The sequence below is a fragment of the Ochotona curzoniae genome, unplaced genomic scaffold, assembly GCF_017591425.1.
Source record: "Ochotona curzoniae isolate NIBS_2020 unplaced genomic scaffold, NIBS_Ocur_1.0 contig_2469, whole genome shotgun sequence".
NCBI lineage: Eukaryota > Metazoa > Chordata > Mammalia > Lagomorpha > Ochotonidae > Ochotona > Ochotona curzoniae.
The window spans coordinates 1,812,418-1,827,053 of NW_024465471.1; the positions used below are offsets into that span (position 1 = coordinate 1,812,418).

Here is a 14,636-nt window from a genome sequence, read left to right on the forward strand (position 1 = left end):
CCGTCATGTTCAGGTAACAGCTCATTGTAGTTTATGAAGAGTACCCTGAAAAAAAACCCTACAGATGCAGTCAGCATGAAAGAGCCTTCAGATGAAGTCACAGCCTACTGTCCATCACAAAAGTCAGGGACAAACCTTATGTGTGTGTGTGTCATGTGGCACAAAACCTTCAAGAACAGGTCTTTCTTGTTACAGATATGAGGACTCCACAAATGCAGTGATGGAAAAGTCTTCAGCTTCAATTCACAGCTCATTGTACGTGTGAGTACAGTGAGTGTGGGAGACCTTTTGGTTGGAAATAACACCGGGTAACTCATTCAGTGAGAAAGCCTTATGAATGTAGAGATTGTGGGAAAGTTTTTTGTTTGAAATTATAGCTTGCTGTACAGAAAACTCATACAGGAAAAAACCATTTGGGTATGACCAGTGTCTGACTTTTAATGCAAAGTCAAACCTTACTGTACAACAAAGAATGCATGGGGGGCTCAATAGCCTAGTGGCTAACGTCTTCGGCTTGCAGGCATCAGAATCCCATATAGGCTCCATTTCCCATACAGCTCCCTGCTTGTGGCCTGGGAAAGCAGTAGAGGACGGTCCAAAGCCTTGGGACCTTGCGCCCATGTAGTAGACCTGGAAGAAGCTCCTGGATCCTGGCTTCAGATCGGCTCAGCTCTGGCAGTTGTGGCCGCCAGGGGAGTGAACCAGAGGACAGAAGATCTTTCTTTCTGTATCTCCTTATTTCTGTATATCTGTCTTCCCAATAAAAACAAATCTTAAAAATCCCTGAAGTCACAGGAGAAGAGATGCCCACAAAACAATATGGGAGAGGGGGCCCAGCACGGTAGCCTAGTGGCTGAAGTCCTTGCCTTGCATGCCTGGAATTCCCATATGGGCACTGGTTCGTATCCCCACAACTCACACTTCCCATCCAGCTCCCTGCTTATGGCCTGTGAAAGCAGTTGAGGACGGCCCAAGCCCTTGAGATCGTATCCTGCACCCATGTGGGAGACCTCAGAGAGGCTCCTGGCTCCTGGCTTCAGATCAGCTCAGCTTCGACCATTGCAGTCACTTGGGGAGTGAATCATTGGATGGGGGAATCTTCCTGTCTTTCTTCCTGTGTATTTGATTTTGCAATAAAAATAAATAAATCTTTAAAAAGAAATTTGGGAGAGAAACTAGTGGGAGTCACTCTATGCGTATCAGGAAATGTACATTGAACAGAAAGCTCAGAGGTGTGGCATATGCAAGGGCACATACAGGCAGCTGTTTCACACACACAAAGCAGAAAATACAGAACTCTGAATTCAGCCACCCTATAAAAATTTCCATAAATAAGTCATATGTTTTAAAAGTTTATACACATAGGGCCCGGCACGATGGCCTAGGGGCCAAAGTCCTCACCTTGAACATGCCAGGATCCTATATGGGTGCTGGTTCTAATCCTGGCAGTCCCGCTTCTCATCCACCTCCCCGCTTGTGGCCTGGGAAAGCAATCGAGGACACCCTAAATCTTTGGGACCCTGCACCCACATGGGATACCCGGAAAAAGCTCCTGGCTCCTGGCTTTGGATTGGCTCAGCTCCAGCCATTGCGGCCGCTTGGGGAGTGAATCATTGGACGGAAGATCTTCATCTCTGTCTCTCCTCTTCTCTGTATATCTGCCTTTCCAATAAAAATAAAATAAAATTGTATTCAAGTCTGACCTGGCCCACCTTGGAAACCTACGTGGTCGGTCTGCAGCACAAGAGTCATGTGTCCCCGCACGCAGGGGCGAGGCCAGATCGTGGGGGCCGGTGTTGACGACAGGTGCCTAATGTCTTCCTCGGTGCGGTGGTCACTAGGGCTCAGGCCCTAGGGTCGGAACCCCTCCCTGCCCACAAGCAGAGCCCTTTTTGGGGCATTCAGAACCGTGCGCGTGTGGATTCCAATAGCGCCTTCTCCGGGGAGGCTGGGGACGGGGAGCGGGTCTCGGGGAGCAGCGCCCAGCGCCGGGAAACCGGGAGAGGGGCGAGCGCGTGGGGCGAGCGCGTGGGGCGAGCGCGCCTCTTCCCGCCCGCCCCGGGCAGAGGGCTCCCACCCCAGGCAGCTCCACTCCTTCCGGCTGCCCCTGAGCGCCCCCGCCCCGCCAGTCTCCCCCTCGTGATTGGCCGCGGGTGGATACATGGTAGCGACCACTCCAGTCCTGGGCCAGCGGGCGACCGTGCCTCCGGTCCCGCGGGAGTGAGGAGCTCGTGCGGCACGTCCGCGCAGCGGAAGCGGGAAGTGGACGGTATTGCAGGTGAGTCGGCGTGGCGGGCGGGAGCCCTGGACGCCCAGCACGGGGTGTGAGCCTGGGCCTCCACCCGGGGCTGCACCCGGCCGAGAGCAGCGAGAGCAGGAGAGCAGCGGGCGCGGTAGGGCAGGTCGGTGAGCCCGGTGGAGGCCCCGCCCGGTGCGCGCGTCCTTCCTTGCCGTCTGTCTTCCGGAGCTCCCCCACCTCCACCGCCCTGGTCTCCCGGAGCCCCGGTTTCTCGGAGGACGCGGGTCCAGGGCTTGGGACGCTGGCGCCAGGAGTGAAGACCTGTGAGAAGGTGACCCCGTGAGGGGGCGTCGGGACCCTGAGGGGCGTCGGGACCCTGAGGAGGCTGACCGGTGAGGGGGCGTCGGGAACCTGAGGGGGCGTCGGGACCCTGAGGGGGCGTCGGGACCCTGAGGAGGCTGACCGAGTGAGGGGGCGTCGGGAACCTGAGGGGGCGTCGGGACCCTGAGGGGGCGTCGGGACCCTGAGGGGGCGTCGGGACTGAGGGGCATCGGGACCCTGAGGGGGCTGACCGGGTGAGGGGGCGTCGGGACCCTGAGGGGGCTGACCGGGTGAGGGGGCGTCGGGACCCTGAGGGGGCTGACCGGGTGAGGGGGCGTCGGGACCCTGTGGGGGCGTCGGGACCTGAGGGGCGTCGGACCGGGTGAGGGGGCGTCGGGACCCTGAGGGGGCGTCGGGACCGGGTTGGACCGGGTGAGGGGGCGTCGGGACCCTGTGGGGGCTCGGACCAGGTGAGGGGGCGTCGGGACCGGGGTTGTGACCGGGTGAGGGGGCGTCGGGACCCTGTGGGGGCTGACCGGGTGAGGAGGTGCTGGGACACGGGTTGAGGATATGTGAGGAGCTGCTGGGACTCGGGGTCGGGACCCAGTGAGGAGGCGGTGAGGGGTCAGGACCCCGTGAGGAGAGAGCTGGCACTGTAGTGAGACCTGGCGGTGGCACAGGGCACCAGGCGAAGTGGAGGCCTAGGCTTTAGCCCGGGAGTGTTTTTGGTAGGCTCTGGGTACAGACCCCGTTGCTCATGGCCGCCCTTTCCGGGCTGAACCTGTGGAAGCTGAGCGTTTTCCGTGAGCAGCAGCGGCAGTGGGCAAGTGCCCCGGAACGCCTTGGGGGCCTCCCCGAGGAAACAGAATCAAGTTTATCTCGTGCGGAAAAGGGAGGCTCAGGGAAGTCAGGTGACTGGGGGCAGGCTCTGGAGTAACAGTTAAGTCTGCTGGGGATCCCACCTATCGTTGTGAGGTATCTGGGTTCAAGCCTGGCCCCCAACTGCACCCTGGGAGGCAGGGAAGCAGCGGGTGATAGCTCAGGTGCAGGTGGTCGGTTTGTGTTGTCCACGTGGGAGGTCCATACTAATTTTCACCTGGCTTTGCATAGCCTCTTGTGGATATTTGGGGAGTAGACTAGCAGGAGTTCTCTCCCCACCTCATTCCAATGACATCAGTAATAGTGTTGACAAAGAGGTGGACTAGTGCTGGCCACTCTCCCGTGGGGTCACCCTCTCAGGATTCAGACTTTTTCTGGTGGAGGGTAGAAGGAAATTTTGCAGGCGTGTGGTCCTTGGCCATTCCCAGTTGGGCACCACAGCTGATCTGGCATGGAGGTTGCAGTGTGGCCTGCTGTGTGCACATGGTCTGATCTTGGTCTTTGTTGGCAGAGTGGCATGATGCAGAGCTTCTTGATGTTGCTGAGGGAGCACGGGAACACCCACCCACCCCCGGCGGAGCTGGTGCCCCTCGCGGGCAGCCTATGCCATGACATCCAAGATGACCTCACTCAGATGCAGCCTTTGGTTTCTGCCATTCTGGACAGCCAGCTGTGCCCGCACCTCCTGGACAATGCAGATGTGGCCCTGGTGTGTGCCCGTGTCCTGGCCCAGCAGGAGCAGCAACAGGCGGCCTGCCGGCTTCTGGAGGTACATGTGGGCTCAGTGGCCATTGGAAGGAGGGGCAGGGTGCACCATTCAAGCATTATCCATATGCCGGGAGCTAGCAATGAGTTGCTGGCCCACATCTCACAGACCAACCCCTTAGGGCTGCCTGGGAGAGGTGTTTTATACAAAGATTAGTTCCGGTAATTCTCACTTGAGTGAGTTACAAGCAGCTTGGGGATCTGAGTACTGGATGTGCATCAAGTGGTGCCAGCTCATAAACACAGCAGGTGGAGTGAAACCTGATTTCTTTCTGGCTTTGAAGCGCTGACAGTGATCAGATGGCCAGGTACACCCGTCATCACCCTGGTCCCCAGTCTGGTGGCACCTGGAATCCCTCTCAGTATGTCATTCCCTCTGCAGGAGGCCAAGACCTTGCTCTGTGCAGTTGATGCCTCCCTGGCCGCTTGATGTCACTTGTTCCAGCTTCTAGCTTGTGCCTGTTTATTCCTTTCCCACTGTAGCCCTCAGCACTGCTAACCGTGGGTCCATCCACACCTGGTTCTTCCTACCAACATGTGGCTTTAGTGGACTCTCCTTGACAGGGTTGTCGGGTGCCAGGAGGCAGCCGTGAGCTGGTGCAGCTCTGGAACGACATTCACTACGACCTGGCCAGGAGGAAGCTGGGTGTGGCTGCGCTGACCCCGGTGCAGAAGTTCCGCTGCAGGAAGAGGTACTGCTGGGCTTTAGCTCTGTGTGTCAGGGGCTCCTGAGGGGTTGGCCATGCCCTTACGTTATTTTCTGTTGCCAAGCAAGGCTCACAGGTCTTGTTCTGAGTGCTACCCCACCCCTCCCTGTGGCTCCTGGAAGAAGAGATGGATTGTACTACAGAGGCTTGCTTGCAGGGAGGCCAATGTGAGGCAAGTCCTTCAGAGTCCAGCAGTCAGTGAGCCTGGGACCGCTAGGGCTGTGTGACCCACCACACAGAGGCTGACAGCCTGCCAGTGGAAGCCCAGCAGAGGCAGCCACTTGGTGACCAGTGTAGGGGTGGCATCCTGTCACTCAAGCTGTTTGGGGAGCACTCCCTGGGTCTGGATGCTGGGGCACCCTAGGCTTTGCTTTCCTGCAGGTGGCACTGACATGAGACCACGAAGTGCTAGCGGATCGATCATCGCTAGCAGGCAGGTCTCTGCAGAGACCGTGGTCTGAGGGGGCTGGGCTGTGGGGAGGGGCTTCTTCAGTGTTGGTAGTGCAGGTCTGTCCCAGCCTTGGAAGGAGACCCTACCTGAGGGATGGTGGTGGTCTTGTGAGCACCAGTGTTTAAGGCAGAGGGAGTGGCAACCTCAGAGGTCTGGCTTAAGACCTCTGGTTTAGGGGATGTCCGCTGGCTGAAGGGGTGTTCACAGCCTTTGGAAAATGCAGCAGTGACCTTCGCCTGTAACCATAGGGACAGGTGGTGGCTGAATTTTCACCTGCGGGGAGAGTGACTGATGAACCACAAGGAGAGCCCAGGGCTGTATTCTGATGGTGCTGGCTGACCCTGAGGGCTGTCAGGAAGGGTGGTGTCTCTTTGCGGCTCAGGCATTGTCCAGGACCCAAATCATGGCCCAAGAACAGTTGTATGCAGTGAAAAGGGAAGAGATTCCAGGGCTTTTGGCCCTGGGTTGGAACCAGGAGTGTGGTGGTTCTTGTTAAGGCACACAGGCAGGGGTGGGGTGAGTGGTTCCAGGGAGATGAGCTGCATTTGGGATGTGTAAGGTGCCCACTGCATTATGTACGTCCACATAGGCTTTGCAGCTGAAATCTTCAACTGAAGTGATATTTGTCCTCAGTAGAAATGAAGATATATTCAGTGGTGGCGAAAAACTGTGACCAACTTGGACATGTCCCCTGCCTAGCTCCAGGAGGCTTCAATCTCAGGAGTAGTGCTGGGGATGTTGTCCAGTGGCCTGAGCAGCCTAGCTGCTCCTCATACCCCCTGCAGTGGTCAGCTGAGGAGTGGCCAGGGGGTGAGGGGAAGTGCGGGGTGTGGCATGCAGAGAGGGAAGTCCAGGGTGATAAAGGAGAACAGCAGTGACCCTCTGCTGCCCGTGGTGAGGGGAGGAGCTGGCTCAGTGACCCTGGGTGAAGCTAGAGAAGTTTTACTGGGAGAGCCCTGACTGAGGCAGCAGCCGGAGGGCTGGGGGAGGTGAGAGCCGCTAGAATGTTTACCAGCCCCGATGCCTCTGGTGCAAGAAACACTTGAATTGGAATGGAATCTGGAAAGTCCTTAGGGAGGCAGGGAAGTGGAGCCAATACACAGAACATCAGCTGCAGCCTCATTGCCGGGGTCCCCATGTGTTTGAGGGGTGCAGTGGGCTGGCAGGCGCCATGGTGGCAAGTCAGTGATGATAACTCAGTGAAATCTAGGGAGGAAGTGCTGGGCAGAGAAGGGCGCAAGGGTATGGGGGTGGGGCTGCACTGAGAGATGGGTGGGAAGGCCAAGGACTTTGCCTCATAAGTCCCATGGGCAGACAGGGAGGACAGGGAAAAGCCACATGGAAATGTGAAAACATAGGGGTGGGAACCCAGATCCTGGAGCCCTCTTTGGGGGTCTTGGGGCTGAGCTCCCCGCCATGGCCTGCAGGTGTGTGGGTTAGACGCTGATTTTCACTTGTGGGACAGCCTTGCCTCAGAAATGTTGCTGTCACAGGGCAGGGGACCGCTGGGCCCCCTCACTGTGCTGTTCTCATCTCCTCCAGGAATCCCCCACCCGCAGGCCTCTGCCCGGATGGCCTCAAGAGTCGGAACTTCCCCAGAGAGGTCCGCAGGAGGCTTCAAGACTTTGCCTTGGCCGTGAGCATTAACCCCAGCAAGGCTCAGCGGGTAAGAACAGGTGGAAGCCTTACCTCTGCCTCAGCTGCCCGTCCCTGGGCCTTTGCCCCCACGCCTGTTCTTTATCCTCTTTTGGGAGGGCGTGCCCTGTGCCTAGTCTACAGAGGGCAGTCCCAGTCGCCTTCTTAGGTTCTCAGTGTGGCTGTAGGCATGGAGGCTGAGATGGCTGGTACTGGGTGTGGGTTGAGGGTAGGGGCATTGGCCCACAGTGCCTGGTTCCTGCTCCCTCAGCACATCCGTCCCGCGGTCGCATGGCTCCTCCTGGTGGCCTCTCCTGTCTGCTGCTTACTGGGCTGGGTCCCCCCTCTCTGCTGGGGCTTTTGCTCAGGGTCGCCCCATGTGTGGGGTGCATGGTGCTGGGGGCGGTGACTGCACACAGCGGGCCCCTCCCGAGGTTCAGGACACTGTGGGCCTGCTCTGCAAGGTTCAGGACACTGCGGGCCTGCTCTACAAGGCCTGCTGAGGCTCGGCTCCCTACGACGCTTGGCCTGGCCTGACTCCCGAACTGAGCCTGGGCCTGGGAGGTGTTGTGTCTTCTCCAAGCAGGTGGCTAGGAGAGGCCCTGGTCAGCCACCAGTGCAGCTGGTGCCGATTCTGCTGCCTTTGGAGAGGTCAGCTTGGTTTCTGTGGAAGTGTGGGCACGGACCAGGAGTTAACAAAGCTAATTGTGCTGTTTTCGGACAGGAGAGTTTGGCTTTGGAGACAAGCTTGACTGCAGAGCAGGTCTACAACTGGTTTGCTAATTACCGGCGGTGCCAGCGGTCCCTGCTCCAGCATGTGCAGCCAGCCCAGCGGGTGGTGGCCGAAGACCCCAGTACAAAGGAGAGACGTCTGGACCGCTGGTGTCATTGGTCCGGTGGGTGTCTCCAAGGCCCTAGCATCATGGTATCTGGAGGTTTGCTTTCTGACAAGCCCCCTCGTTGCATTAACTGTTACGGGACACTGGAACAGGGGCACTGTGGCTATAGGTGCAGACCTCACCAATGTTCAGCACAGTCAAGACCTCACCTGGTGGCCAGCTAATCCTGAAGGTAGAGAGAGTCAGACTGTGCCGAGGAATGGTGTAGGTGAGGTTGTAGGTGCCCGGCCCCCACCCGTGTGCCCAGATTGCCATGTGGAGATAGATGGGCATCGGTGTGGGGATCAGGGAGTAGATGTGGGTCTGGGATAGCTCACAGCAAAGATTGATGACCCAGTGGCCACACCCTGCTCTACTTGCTGGAAGGGAGGCCGAGATAGAGTCACGAAGCCTCTCCTTCCCTCTGTTTTTTCCAGCCTGGCCCAGGGACGGCGTACCTCCGCAGTCTCCAGACGCCCTCCAAAGACCTTGGGAGGCCCTGGCCCTGGTCACAGACCTTCCTGGAGCTGAGACGATCTCAAGGCCCCTGGCTCCCAGGTACTGTTGTCCTCACGTGCTATGGGGCCATCTCACCTGTTCGTTCGCCTTCTCAGCTGAAGGTGAGGATGGGGAGTGGGCATGAGTGTGCTGGGGCCACCGCACAGGTACCAGGTCAGTGACTGCTGATTGATTGGAGGAAGGGGAAGCCACGTCAGAGACAGAGCAGCTGTGACTCTGGAACCTGACATGGAGTGAGGCCCACCTTCATGTGTGTTTGGGAAAAGGGGGGAGATTGACTTCGCCTGCAGACGACCCCAGCTTTTGTGGTTTGTGAGTCTGCTGTAGTCTGTCTGTTGTGCATTCCGTGCAGTCAGCACCTTTCTCCTTTGCAGAATGCTGTCTGAGCACTCTGCTTTGTGTACTGCCAGGAAGACCTCGCAGAAGTAATGTGGGAAGGAAGAAGCTGAGCACCTGTAGCAGGCATTTTTGAACTTTGGAGAAGAAGTATATGGCTTTATTACAGGAAAACCAAGTGCACTTTTTAAAACAATATATTTGAAAGGAGAACAAGAGATTTTTTTTTCTATTTTATGGTTCATTTCCCAAATGGCTTCAACAGTTGGAGCCAGGCGAGGCCAAAGCCAGGAACCAGCTCTTTCCGGGTCTTGCACTTGGGTGGCAGGGGTCCAGGCACCCAGGGCATCTTTCACTGCTTCCCCGGTATATTGCTGGGGAGGTAACTTGGAAGTGGAGCAGCTGAGACTGCTGGGTCCAGTATGGGATGTCAGAGTTGCAGGCCACAGCTTAACCCAACACACTTCAACACCAGCTTCGAAAGAGTGTAAGTGAACCAAGAATCCAAGCTCAGACCAAGGCTGAGGCTGAGTCCTGAGGGCAGCTGGGGGTGTGGTTTCCTAGTGGTGAGGTGTCCAGAAGTCACCTAGGGGGAGGCCATGCTGCTGCTAAGTGAAGGATTTTTAAGCGTGTAGTGTTTTTTCTTGGCTTGTTTAGTTAGTCCTTCTCACAGTAGGCAGATAGAGAAAAGGAGGAACAGGTCATGAAAGAGTTTTAGAATTTGATTTTTGCTGCTTTTCCAACCAGCCCATATTTGCTGCCTCATAAAGATGAGGAAAGTACAGAGAGCTCAGTGTTTGTCAGCTGTGGGCCTGAGGTTCATGTCAGGTCTGATCGTTAGGTCACACGCTTGTGTTGCATGTGGTCCCTCCTGAGGACATTTGTACCTGGGCCTCTGGTAGGTTCGTATGACCTCGATTCCAGCTGTAAAATGGTGTGTTACTGAAGTCAAGGGAGGGGATGCAGTGAGCGTTCCTTGAAATGCAATGCTTCGTTACCAACTTCTGCCTTGTATGCCTTTAAAATCAACTGGCATTTATTTTCTGGACTATTGGGCTTTTGCTAATCATGTTAAGTTGCCAACACTGCATTGAAGCTCATTGTAAATAAACTATGAATGCTTTTGTGGTTGGTCTTCATGAAGTATCTCTGGAAGCCAGGTCTGGTGTAGTCTAGCCCTGGGTCTGGCGTTGCAGTGTGGTGCGTAAAGCTGCCCCTGCAGTGCCGCCATTCTGTGTGGTTGCTGGTTTAAATTTTAGTTGCTTCCTGCTGATAGCCTGGGAAAGCAGCAGAGGATGGACCAACTCCCTGGGTCTTTGCACCCATGTGGGAGACCCAGATGGAATTCCTGGCTTCAGACCAGCTCAGCCGAGCCATTTGGGAAATAAACCAGTGGATGGAAGATTTGTCTCTATGTGTCTTCTTTCTCTTTCTATAACTCTGCCTTTCAAATTAATAAATCTTTTACATAAACATCTTTTGTATTTCTAGATTTTTTTCTTAGGAATACAGTCCTTGTAGTGGCAGTCATAGGTTTAGAATAGGGGCCTGGCGCGGTGGTGCAGTGGTTAGGGTCCTCGCCTTGCACGCCCGGATCCCATATGGGCGCCGGTTCTATCCCGGCAGCCTCGCTTCCCTTCCAGCTCCCTGCCTGTGGCCCGGGAAAGCAGTCGAGGACGGCCCAAAGCTTTGGGACCCTGCACCCGCGTGGGAGACCCAGAAGAGGCTCCTGGCTTCGGATCGGCATAGTATCGGCCGTTGCGCTCACTTGGGGAGTGAATCATTGGACGGAAGATCTTCCTCTCTGTCTCTCCTCTCTGTATATCTGCCTTTCCAATAAAAAAAATAATAAAAATAAAGAAAACCCTTCTTCTTAAAAAAAAAAAAAAAGAATAGGAGCAGTGTGTTAGTGCTGTGCTGGGCCCTGCAGCCTTTGTGGTTGAACCTAGACGAGCCTACATTGTGTAGCCCCCACTGTCGACTGAGGGACAGTCTTTGCTATGTTTTCCAGGTTCCTGCAGGGTGGTGAGATGCACCAGGAAGAGCATGGCCATGATCCCGCCTCCGTCCTCACCATCTGCCCTGGCTCTGGTCTCTGCACTCTGCCTGCCAACAGTAGTGTTGTGGAGCCCTCTCTGGTGGCCTCTGAATCATGGTTGATGTCCCTTGCGCTAGCATCCTCCAAGGATATTTCCTGCACTGGTCCCCAGTCACAGGCAGGACTTTGTGATGCACCCTTTAGATGATGCTCTGGCTGTGTCTGTTGCTGCCCTCAGCGATCCTAACCTTACAGGTGAGTCTACTTGGAGCAGACCGTGTCTGCACCCGGTACTGACCTACTTAGATCCTGTTTGTTGGTGGGGAGAGCCAGGCTCTTCTGCTGGGACTCCTGGTCTTTAATTAGACCCAGACTCAGTGCCACCATAGCAGAGACTGCCCCACAGGCATCCTGGATCACTCATCCTCTCTTGTAAAGAATGTGTGCCCAAGCCTGAGAAGCAGGAGAGTTTCCACCCTTCATTCCCCTCTGTGGTGCTTGACTCAGCTGGGGCACCGACTGCTGGAGGAGGCCTGAGCTGCATAGACCCCTCTGTTAGCGTACTAGTGTCTCTTACTACCACTTAGCTGTCAGTGACATTTAAGAATATTTAGACATGGTTTGTACTCATCAAATGTAATGGAGTTGGAGTCCCTACCTTGTGAATCACAGTGCATTCACCCCCCTTTCTTACTGCTCAATGCATGGGTACCTCTCTGCAGTGTCTATTTGTTGGGAAGGTAGATTGGCAGAGTGAGAGAAACAGAAAGATGGCTTCCACTTGTCAGTTCATTCCCAAATGGTCACAACACGAGCTCTGGGCCACACCACGGCCAGGGGCTGGCAATTCCATCCTGGCCTCCCACAGGAGTGGCAGGCAGCCTGGCTTGGGCCATGTTCCCTACCTTCCAGGCACATTAGCAGGAAGCTGAATGAGAAGCAGCCAGAATGGAAGCTGGCGTTCCAGTGTGGGACACCAGCAGGTGCTACAGGCTGCCTTCTGAGCTACTGTGCTGCAGCACCAGACTTGCTTTTGTTTCTTACAGTTGTGCTTTATTTTAAAAAAACATTGTCGGACCTGGCAGCGTGGCCTAGTGGCTAAAGTCCTTGCCTTGAACGCACCAGGATCCCATATGGGCACCGGTTCTAATCCCGGCTGCTCCACTTCCCATCCAGCTTCCTGCTTGTGGCCTGGGAAAGCAGTCGAGGACGGCCCAAAGCCTTGGGACCCTGCACCCGTGTGGGATACCTGGAAGAAGTTCCTGAATCCTGGCTTCAGATTGGCATAGCATAGGCCGTTGCGCTCATTTGGGGAGTGAATCATCAGATGGAAGATTTTCCTCTCTGTATCTCCTCCTCTCTGTATATCTGACTTTCCAATAAATAAATAAATATTTTTTAAAAAAATTGTCTCCCTTTGTAACAGGGATACTGTGTTTCATACCTTCTGTTTGGAAACTCGTTGCTGGGAGCCTCCTTTTGCCCTGTCATTTTTAGGTGAAGTGTCTGCAGGCCTGGTTGGAACCATGGTTCCCAGAGCTCTGAGCAGCTCCAGGACTGCTGGTTCACTGTCCAAATGTCTGCAACAGGAACCAGGAGCCAGGGGCTTCTTTCAGGTCTCCTTTGGGGCTACAGGGACCCAAGCTTGTGGACCATCCTCTCCTGTTTTCCCAGGGACTTTATGAGGAGCTGAATCAGAACTGGAGTAGCTGGGACTTGAACTGGTGCCCATATGGGTTGCTGGCATCACAGGCAGAGGCTTTACCCACTATGATATAAACTGGCTCATTTATTTGTTTTAAAGTGAGAGTTACAGAGAGATAGGGAGAGGCAGAGGGAGGTTTTCCGTTCACTGGCTCACTCCCCAAGTGACTAAAATGGCCAAGGCTGGGACAGGCCAAAAGCAGGAGCTTCATCTGGGTCTCCCACATGGCTACAGTGTTCCAGCCACTCACACCATGCTCTGCTTTCTGCAGGCCTTTACAGGCAGTTGGATTGGACTTAACTTTATTGCTACTCCAACATGCCTGCTCCCACCCTCCAGTTGCAGGTTTAGTTCTTTTCAAGATTTTTTTTTTTTAATTTAATAAGAATGGTATCTGCAGACCTGGGCCTTTTCAGTAACAGTCTGCTCTGCTCTATGTCCCAGCTCTCTCTCAGACACCAGTTGCCATGTGACACACCAGTCCTGGCCAATGTGCCAAGACTTTCCACTTTTGTCTTGAAGAAGATGGAACCCATGTTTCCACTATGTCTGAGCCCTGATATCCAGACTTTCCCCAGCTGGTCTGGAAGGCCTCCTTGGTCTGGGCAGGTAGCTACCAGGTAGACAGGAAGGAGGGCAAATGAGCCTCCCTGCAGGTTCTGAGATGAGGGCTGTTCGCATGCTGCTAGACCCGGGTCAGAAAGGATCACCCAGAACTGACCAATCCATCATAACTATTTTTTTTGTTTGTTTTATATAGTCTTATTTATTTGAATGTCTGAGTTCCAAAGAGGGGCTGGGAGAGAGGTGGATCTTCCTTTAGCGGGCTCACTCACCAGTGACTGCAGTGGAGCCAAAGCCAGGAGCCTGGAGCTTCACCCAGGACTCTCACGTGGGTGCAGGGGTCCAAGATTTGGGCCATCATCTGCAGCTTTTTCAGTTGCATGTTCAGGATGCTGGATCAGAAGTGGAGCAGCAGGGATGCTAACTGATGCTTATATGGAGGGACAAGTGGCTGAGCAGTACTGGGGAGGGTGGTGTAAGATCTTACATGACAAACAAACCTTTGTGTTTGTCTCCTAAGGACTAATAAGGCAATTACCAGTTGTGGTTGCAATGTTTTTTTCCTGAGTTTTTATGTTGCCACCCCAGCTAGCTGTGCTGGACTGTGTCACTTTCTCCACTCAGCTGTCTTTGTGTCCTCTGTGGGCTGAACTTGGTTTCTCTGCAGGATTTACTGACCCATCCAGTGGCAGTCTGCCGAGTGTGTACCTGGAGCAGGGCCCTGGCTCAGGCAGTGGAGGGGCAGTCCAGGTCGGTGGTTTCCTGGTGACGCAGCCCCTCATGCCAGCTCCTGACTTCTTTCTCCCCCATAGGTAAGTGCCCCAGTCACAGGCTGAGTTGATGCCTGGCGTGTCGATGGGCATCAGCAGCTGGGGACTTCGGAAATTCTTCTACTGAGACTTCTGTGTGCCGCAGAAACCTTTGCTGTCGTTTTTTCCCAAGCAAAGGCTGTCAGTTTCTAAGTAGGATCAAGATCTGATTTTATTCTCCCAGTCGTAGGTTTATTTAAAAAATTTTTTTTTTAAATTTATTGGAATGGCAGACATACAGAGAAAAGGAGAGACAGAAATATTTCTGTCCACTGGTTCACAGAGAAAAGGAGAGACAGAAACATCTCTGTCCACTGGTTCACTCCTCAAGTGGCCACAGTGGCCAGAGCTGAGCTGATCAAGAGTCAGGAGCTTCTTCTGAGTCTCCCGTGTGGGTGCAGGGTCCCAAGGCTTTGGGCCATCCTTTACTGCTTTCCCAGGACACAGCAAGGAGCTGGAAAGGAAGTGGGGCAGCTGGGACATGAACAAGCACCCATATGGAATCCCAGGCATGCAATGCAAGGATTTAGCCACTAGCTATCACACTGGGTCTCTGAATGAGTTCTACAGGGACTTCGGGGAGTCTCTTAAGTACCCTGTGAGACTTTGCTGGTGGCATCAGTGCTGTGGACAGGTGGAAATGGAGAACAAGGCTGCCAGGGTCAGCAGGCTTGTGACTGGGTGTGCAGTCCTCCAGTGGAGGAGGGAGCAGCACTGCCTGTGGTGCCACAGAATGGCAGCTCCAGGACCATGTCTTCAGAGTACAAGTATTGTAATCTGACCAGTGAGA

The 14,636-nt window shown here is 54.8% G+C and overlaps 1 protein-coding gene across 1 annotated transcript; it reads left to right on the plus strand.

Annotated features, from left to right (window-relative positions):
* Positions 1-2,232: 2,232 nt before the first annotated feature.
* On the plus strand, positions 2,233-8,617 carry LOC121152580 (anomalous homeobox protein-like). The gene is made up of 6 exons (XM_040974713.1): positions 2,233-2,278; positions 3,951-4,208; positions 4,769-4,896; positions 6,905-7,028; positions 7,722-7,893; positions 8,313-8,617. The coding sequence occupies exons 2-6, from the start codon at positions 3,957-3,959 to the stop codon at positions 8,516-8,518; spliced, it is 882 nt and encodes a 293-aa protein (XP_040830647.1). The 5' UTR covers positions 2,233-2,278; positions 3,951-3,956; the 3' UTR covers positions 8,519-8,617.
* Positions 8,618-14,636: the final 6,019 nt, after the last annotated feature.

Coding starts and splice junctions, on each gene's coding strand:
- LOC121152580 (XM_040974713.1), top strand. CDS start 3,957: ATGATGCAGAGCTTCTTGATGTTGCTGAGGGAGCACGGGAACACCCAC. Junction 4,209..4,768: donor CGGCCTGCCGGCTTCTGGAG/GTACATGTGGGC, acceptor TCTCCTTGACAG/GGTTGTCGGGTGCCAGGAGG. Junction 4,897..6,904: donor AAGTTCCGCTGCAGGAAGAG/GTACTGCTGGGC, acceptor CATCTCCTCCAG/GAATCCCCCACCCGCAGGCC.